This window comes from Telmatherina bonti (assembly GCF_933228915.1).
Source record: "Telmatherina bonti genome assembly, chromosome: 2".
NCBI lineage: Eukaryota > Metazoa > Chordata > Actinopteri > Atheriniformes > Telmatherinidae > Telmatherina > Telmatherina bonti.
Window position 1 is genome coordinate 26,903,402 of NC_136620.1, and position 8,796 is coordinate 26,912,197.

The 8,796-nt window shown below is 38.5% G+C and overlaps 1 protein-coding gene across 1 annotated transcript in view; it reads left to right on the forward strand.

Moving 5' to 3' along the window:
• tp53i11b (tumor protein p53 inducible protein 11b) overlaps nt 1-8,563 on the forward strand; it is a gene marked incomplete at its 3' end in the record, with an annotated part of 43,886 nt that extends 35,323 nt beyond the window's left edge. The window contains exons 2-7 of the mRNA XM_079259292.1: nt 713-850; nt 5,223-5,281; nt 5,469-5,517; nt 5,859-5,955; nt 7,530-7,631; nt 8,430-8,563. Of these exons, the coding sequence (XP_079115418.1) occupies nt 722-850; nt 5,223-5,281; nt 5,469-5,517; nt 5,859-5,955; nt 7,530-7,631; nt 8,430-8,563 (570 nt within the window). The 5' untranslated portion in view covers nt 713-721. The remainder of the gene's footprint in view (nt 1-712; nt 851-5,222; nt 5,282-5,468; nt 5,518-5,858; nt 5,956-7,529; nt 7,632-8,429) is intronic.
• Between the last annotated feature and the right edge of the window lie 233 nt (nt 8,564-8,796).

Sequence of the window (8,796 nt, forward strand, 5' to 3'; positions counted from 1 at the left end):
TGAAACAAAGAACATTTTAGTGAAGTACACTCAGTGGTCAATAGCACAGCTTTGCAAGAGTTTACAGTTTACAATTCCAACAGTCTGAAATCTGACAGTTATAATGACATTTATAGCTGAAAATAAAGCATTCAGAGTTGTCCAAACAAGCTGAATGAAATTAGCGGCCTCATATTGCAGATCAGCATCACCAAGGCTGACTCTGATGAGTTCGGTAGGGCATGTAGTGTAAGTTTAGCATTATTTAAACTAACATCTATGTTTATCAAAATGTTGCATTATATCTCACGAGAAAAGTTGTGTTATGAATAAATGGTCAAAACAAGCACTTTTTAAACATTTTTTTGTTTAATACATTTTTAAACAATTATTTAAAAACACTGAGAGGACAGTGGAGACATGAAAAGACCAGGTTATGACTCCTTTAAGAGGGCTGCCTTTATTTGTGCAACTTGTCTTATGTAATTTTGTTACACAAGTCAAGTCCTCAAGGGAACTACTTGTAGATTGTTTGATGCCACTTCTTCCATGTGCAGTTGAGAGGTGTATTCTTCAGAGAAAGGGGATAGAGACAAAGATTACTTTTTTTTTGTATAAATAATTCATCTATTGTTTTCTTCTGTGTTTGTTTATTTGGTATAATGTATTATTCATTGCATCCCTTTTTAGTAATTGACAACAATATATGCCTCTTTTTCCATTGCTGTGTCAGGTGTGCACCATGGCGTCTAAACCTCACCCTCCTCTGATGAAGAAGCACAGTCAGACTGACTTGATAAGCCGTCTGAAGAGCCGGAAGATCCTTGGAGTTGGTGGCGAGGATGATGATGGTGAAGTCCATCGCTCCAAGGTTAGATTACTTCAGATGAACATTACAGTCAGTTTATTCAATATGGGCGGTAATGTAGACGGGGGTTTCAGCCAGCAGGGTTGTTAGTGCAACAAACAGCTTGGTTATAAATGTGATCACTGGAGTTAAACTATCATCAGTCAGATGAGTAATATTCCATCATTGCATAAGTTAAAATTCATTTATTAACCATGATCAGAGCTATTGGTTCTTTATAAAAAGCCACAGCGGGCAACTAATTGACGCATGTCTTTATTGTATTTATTTTCTGCTTATGCTTCAGTGAATCTAGATCAAGTAATCCACAAAGCTCCAGCAGTTCCAGTGAGATGTGACCGACTTCCCTGGGAGGCAGCCTTTCTCATGTGTTTTATTCCTTCCCCACATGTGTGTGAACATGCATTTGAAAGTGCATACCAAAACACAACAACACACATGTTGGTTTATTGAAGGAGGAACAAAATTGCTTGTCAGCTTGTCATTGTCCTACATATTGCAGCTGAAGACTGACAATAATTTCCTCCTTTCCAATAGATTCAGATATCAGGATTTTTTTTTTTTTTTTTTTAAAAGATTGCCTGACAATGTGACTAGGCACAGCAGACAGTTCCTCTCTGAAATATTAATCAGGCAAGTGAGAGATGGGAACAGGCATACGGTGGTGGCTGATAGCTTGTGATGAGATGTCAGCCCCCTTTTCTCAGCCCTCCTGAGTGTTTGTTTTCTCTCTCAATGTTTTAGCACGAAGCCTAACCCAGACATCTGTCACATAAATCTCTTCTGTGGAGCACATTCATGGAGACACATGGATATACTGACAAAGAATAAAACACTTAATTCCTCTATATCTTTGACAGTTACATTTTTTTATTGAGAGCAGGGCTCTTAAGGTTAGACACTGACTTTAATTATTTCAGCAGTGATTCAACAGCAATGTATGCTGAAAAAACCAGAGCAAAAGATAATGTGTACTGTTGCACTTGGTGTTTTGCAAAGTAGACATCTTTATTGAGCAGTAGCATTGACCCTAATTTATAATTAAATAGTGGTATCGCAAAGTAATTTTTTCCTCCATTGTACTGTTCCTCTTGTTCTTCCTTTCAACTTTGCCACATGTTTTTCTGGAAGAGCAACCCATGGGATCTGATCTGAAAGTAAAGTTAGCTGCAAGACGGCGTGGAAAGGAAACGGTTAACTTTATCCTTGTGGTCTTTGTAAACAAAGGAGGGAAGTGCTCCTGTAGTCCACTGCCTGTCTCTTCCTGCCTTCTTTATTAATAAGAATATTATTCTTTTGGAATATAGTCTGACAAACAGAAAACTTCTATTTGCATATGTGCAGCTCTACTAAAAATTGTTGCCCAACTTGTTGCTACTGTTACTAAAAGCTTCTTTAAACCAGTGATACATTACTTTAGTTCCTCTGTAATGTCTCAACAAATGAGCTTTGGCAGCATGAGACTTGGCCCTTACAAGCTGACATAACATGACGCTTTGTCTATATTTTGTATGCCCGGGGCTTACCACTGAGACACATGAAGCAATGACGACTGCTTACTCTAACGTCACAAACTGACACATGTGCTGAGTATCCTGAATATTTTCCAGGCTTAGTAGCTGAAAACTGGCCCATTGTTGGCTGCATGTACTGTAGCTGACTGAGTGACTGATGCCATTGCCAGCTGTAATTAAGTGTGTTTCTCCACGAATAGCTGTGTGTATTTGTGTCTTTTGCTGTTTCTCTTTCATACCCTGAGCCAACCCAGTGCCATCAGTTAATGTTCAGTTCCATTTGAGTATTTGTCATGCCAGTCATGAATATTTATGTGTTCCTGTCAAAAGCAGCCCCTGGAACCATGGCACAGGAAGCCTGATTCATCTGGTCATGTGATCACAGCTGCCACACATTGATTTATAATCAGGCACTTAAGCTGCAGTACAGGGAGAAATTTAATGACTTAAGTTTGCAACTGTTCATCTGTACTAATTTTAGTGGTTTGGCTTCAAGGTAAGTCCTTTTAAAGCTCCTAGCATGAGATGAAAAATAACAGCAGCTAAGGGCAAATCAATCACTTGATTCTAAATATATTTTTCTGCATCATCATTATTGTTATTACTATTATTTATTTATTTATTTATTTATTTTGCTTTATCTTAAATTCAATAAAAGTTTTGGGAGTGATCAGGACCACCATCTGGATCCAGCAGTTTTTGAAGGACTCTTTGTCATTGCGAGATGGGGCCATTTTCAGTATATGCCAATAACTCCGCAGTAAATGGTCAGGGTCCTTGGCCAAAAATACAGAAGTTCCAGACTGATTTTACAAGATATAAACGATAGATCTGGATCACGGAAAAATTCTGGATACTTCCATCCAGAATAAGAAAAACAACAGGATCTTGGGAATTTTCATCACTGCAAGACAACAAGTTAAGATATATGCATGCAGCAAACACCACAATATAGCCAAGGCACTGGTTTCGTGTCAACTAACCTAAGAATCTAGTATTGTTTTCATATAAAACGAATGAAGGAATATAACGTAGGGTGACAATGAACTTTTTGGCAGAGATCTGCGCTGGTGGAGTGCTTTTCAAGGATACATTTTTATTCTTTAGCCTTTCCTGATGCGCAGTTGTTTACTTTCTTTTACATTCTGTGCTCTTTACTTCTGTTTGTGTTTCTCTTTTACATAGGATGTTGTGTGTGCCTTTGTGTGTTTTTGTGCAGCAGACTAGCCAACAGTCTTCTGTTTCATATGCACTTTATAAATGAAGTTGCCTTGCCTTCCCTTCGAGTTAATAGTTTCGCTAAGTAAGTATTAATCATTTTACAGAGTGGGAAATGGTAACAGGCAAATCCCCTTGAGGCCCTTTGTGCTGATCTGATCTTTCAAGGATATGACAAGTCATTTTGTTTTATTCACTCTGAGATCTCACAGTATCCTCAGACAGAAACAACTTTCCAATTGAAGAGTTTTTTCTATAAACACTGGTGTCCAGAAAGTGATTCATCATCTCTGCCTTTGAGGTTTTAATGCATCTGTGTGTATTTTGTTTCTGTAATGCTGTCTGACTCCGACACGGCACCAAAGAGACATTTGATTATGAAGACATAACATTGATGTCGGGGACACAATGGTGTCTGGAGATTGTGGGTGAGAGCATGTGGCTTACTCTCTGTAATAACCCACAGAGAAACATTTTTTCCTTCTACTTAGTCTCTCTGTGGATTTCCTTTTAGTTTATTTAGCCTCTTACTCTGAGAATTTAGCATAAAAATCAGTCTGACTGAATTTGTTGGCAGTTTTTCTGACCTTACATTTCCCACTTGAATACATCCAGAAAATACATTGACAATCTGTTTTCTTTGCAAATGATGGTTTTATTTAATTAAACTCTGCCAATCATGCAGATAAAGTTGCAGTGCGTAGGATTTAGAAACGTACATGGAAGAAAGGAATTGAAGCGCTTAAAACTCTTACAACATATAATGACTTGCCATGGTACTTTAGCCATTTATTTTGGCTTCATTGGCAGACGAGCTTATCTGTTTTGTCAATGAAGTAATAGATAATCAATTATCAAATGTCGAGTGAACACATTTTCTTTTTATTTAATTGGTCAAAATAATTTACATTTTATCACAGCTAATTTTAGCCTATAACTAAAACTTATGAAACTATTAATGGTTCTAATTTGTTAGAAATGAAAATTGTCTGATAAATTAAATAAACCACTAGTATACAAAGTATTAATTCAGAGGTGTTACATTAAAAAATATTTAGTTGTACTTTTTTCACTATTGTGCAATGAAATTGCTTCGTGTGACAGTCCTTAAAATATCAGCTACTTTGTGTCTTTGTGTTAAGCTGAAATAAACCACTACTAAGATGGTGATACCACTGAGTTTTAATAGTTGTCAAATATTTTGTTTTCTTACTTAAACTTCCACATTTTCAATTTGAGTAATGTATGGTACTGTTGTAATAAATTTTTAAGTCAATATTGTTTGTTTCAATATTGCTTCAATGCAATATTTTGGTTCTCCATATCAAAACGATTATATGTCATGAATGAGCTTGCATGAATACAGACCTGATGGCAATGAATTTGCTCAAATTGATTTGTCAGTAAAATGCCCTGAAAAGATGTTGTGAAATGGCACAATACAAATAAAATTGAATTGCTTTTCTTTAAGCGTAGTCATGGTAGTTGTTCATCTATAGGTGACTGACATGTTATAACACACACACGATGTTCAGTAGATGATTAAGGCATGTTAAAAATCTGTTAATATGAATAGATTGTGATAACATTTACCCTCCCATAACTCATTTCCTTTTGTTTTCTGTTGACTTGTTTGCTCGTAGATCAGTCAGATGCTTGGAAACGAACTGAAGTTTGCAGTACGGGAGCCTATTGGGCTGAGGTGAGATTTCTGCTGCTCATTTACTCAGTGTCCAATCAGCTCACAGTTAACACAGCTGAGTGTGTAAGGTTATCTGGATATCACTTCCAGTAAGGTTTAACAGCTTGTAAAGTCTGAGCAAACATACGTACCATCTGCATTTGTTGTGGGAAGGATACTGCATGTCATGTAATGTCTCTGCTCCTAGGGTCTGGATACTGATCTCAGCAGTGGGATTCACAGTAATGGCTCTGATGGTGAGTGTTGCTTAAATTGTAAATAGACTTGTTTGCAGGTTTTCCATTTTAATGGTCTCCATCATCAGAAAAATGTAGTAGCAGACAGGAAAGCTGTTTTTAGAACCTAGTCGAGAGACATTTTGCAGTTCCAGTTACTGTAGATTTTTTTCCAGCTTATCACTGAGGGTCATCTGGAGAAACAGCTCCCTCTTTGTCAGCTTCTATCTAAATGCTCAATATCCTCAGTGTTCTAAGCAGGCACAGCAATGCTCACTCAAAAACTGGAAGACTTTGGGAAGGACAGATGCTGTTGTGTTGATACGACAGGGCTGTGTTGTGCTTTTGTTTTCCCCACACAGGCTCTGGTGTTCCCCAACCAGCTATATGAAGTTGTTTTTGAGGAGGAGCTCTCCACAACTAGCATCTCTGTTCGCCTTTATGGAGGAGCGTTACTTAGTAAGTCACAGTCAAAAAATGCACAAAAAAAACCCCACAACCAGTTGAAACATTCAAAAATATATTCTTGCTCTGATCATGAGTGGCTACAGCACAGGGAGCATCCTGCTTGAGTGAACACTTTGACCGTACTCAAACAATGTTGGCAGACTCTCTTTTTTTATTTATGTATATAAATGCTAAAAATATATACTCCTAGACTGCATGTGGTCTTCGGAGATAATGGCTTCTAATGCATGCATTATGGCTCTTACACACACTCATTCAGATCCTGTATAAAGAGCTCTCTGCTTCTGCCGTAGGCAACAGAAAGAGGGTGTATAATGTGATGCTATTTTGTGTATATACAGTTTACAACAAAGGCGTGCTAGAGGCACAGAGACCAATTTTCTAGAATACTAGCAGCTAAAGCCCCAGTCGCCTCTTGTTTCTGTGGTGTTGCATATCAGGTTTTAATCTGGTGGGAACTCAGTGGGGGATGGCAGAACAGTGTGGTAGGACAGTGTGTGTGCTGTATGAGTGTGAGCTGCCTTGAAACTCAGAGGAGGAAATGTGCTATATTCCATTCCAGTTTTGCAAATTGTTCCATTAAAAATGGAATATATTGAGCCTTTTCTTGTCCTTTTATGTTACATTGCTCACAAGCAGCAGTAATTATAAATAATTATTTGAACAGTTTTAATAAGAGTTTGTGCGAGATCTATGAAGAAACTTGTGAGAGAAGCCCAGGCAGCACAAATGTTGCTCCTTGATAGGAATTTAATCAGGAAAGAGAAGGATAGGATGCAAGAGTGAGTAAAAGCTGATTCTATCAAGTTATCACATCTTCTAAGTCAAGCTGCAACACGTCCAAAGACCAGCTCTTAAACTGTGTTCACATTTCCCTCAAGAATACTCGAGAAATACAAGTGTACTAACATATTACTTTATAGCTTGATTAGCAATGTAAAATTAAAGGATTACTGCCTTGCATGTGCACAGACAAAGCCTTAAACACAACACTGTGAGGAAAGATGTTCAGGATATGGCTTTAATCTTCATCAGAGCACCAAAAGCCTGACGTTATTATAAATGTCAGCGGCACTGTAGGGATTAGCATAGAGAGAAGGTGATGTCTTACAAGACACGGTGTGGTGGTGGGGACGAAGGACGGGGGTCTCATCTGCCACACAGATGGATCCTGGCAGGGAGAGGATGCAGTCCATCAGCCCTCCCACCTATCTGCCCACCCCTTCTAGTTTCCACAGCCTCACTGGTTTTTGCCGGTGGGAGGGAAACACAGGAAAATGGACTGGAGGAAGAGTAATGGAATGAAATGACCGAGCACAAGCTTTAATAAGAAGCGGTGAGTCAGAACATTTGGCTAAATAAGTTATCTCCATGTCTACATGCCATCACAGAGCTCCAGATTTACAGCAAGTAAACTGTTCATGTTGTGGTTTTGTGTGTGGAAACGCTTTTCTCATTCCTGAGTTTCTTTTTCTTCCTCTCTTTTTTTTTTTTCTTTTCTGGTTTCATTCCCATGCCCCTGTACCCTTAACCTATAAATTCCCTTTTATCATACTCCTTTCTAGGCCTGGCCCTCATCATGTGGAACGGTCTCTACACAGCAGAAAAGGTCATCATCCAGTGGACTCTGCTCAGTGAAGCCTGCTACTTTGCTGTCCAGTTTCTAGGTGATTACCACACAGCCTTACTGTTTAAGATATGTATGCATTAATCTAGCTATGAGACTCAGTGCCTCAAAAAGCCTCTATTTTTTATCTTAGTGAGAAAGTCTAGGAGTTGAAAGGAGCTGAGCTGAGTTTACTGCTTATGTGCATGTTGATAGTGCCCTCTTGTGTTCAGTTATCAGAGTCACGCTTTTAAACCATGCATGCAGTGAACTGTCTTCAGTTACACAACGGTTTCCACCATCAGTGTGAATGTTGTGAGAATTAATAACAGATAAGTGGATGTATATTTAATTTTTCAAACAAGATCTTAAAAACAACACTTCCTTGTCTGGGACTAATCTAATCTAAGATAGATTAGGGACACTCGTCCTCTGGTCTGATTATGTAGAATTTTAAATGTAAACTTAACACATATCCGGGGATCAAATTTGTAAATCATTGCATACTGTTTTGGAAAATGGTATTTGTACATAAGTAAACAGGGTTTACGTTTGAAGTTGGTCACAAACTGCAAAATCCTATTTTGAATTGCTATTTCCTCACAGCATCTTAATAAAACCACTGTGTAAAACACAATTATTGATTTTTGTACTAAAAGGCTACGGTTTTAAATGATGCAAGCTTGAAATGTAGATTGACAATTATGACCACTATTGCAGCTATGAACATGTCAGTAATGGAAAAAAATATTGATTTGCCCTTTGCTTTTCATTTTTTATTCAGTTGGCAATGTTGGGGAAAAGGTCTATAATAGAATCTAATATAGGAATCCCAGTTAATATTTTCCTGTGGTTTCAGTGACGTCCATCACCTTAATGGAGATTGGCATCCTGCCAAACACTGCTGTGCTCCTCCTCCTCAGTCGGGTGCTCTTCTTGGCGGTCACCATGGCTTACTACTACCACCTGGGCCGTAAACCAAAAAAAATCTGAGTCGACCATGCGATACTTCAGGAAAGGGAGCCCAGAGCACAATCGTGGGGTTAGAAGGTTTGGATTATAATTTGACTGGGCCCTGGAGCATTCTTTGCTCTGGAAATGCCCCCTGCCCCCTTCCATGGGACATAGCCTAACGTAACCCCAGTATTTAACAGATGAGCACAGTGGAGACTCTACAACACGAATGACAAACCTCACAGTAACGGTGAACTACTCTTTGACTGGGC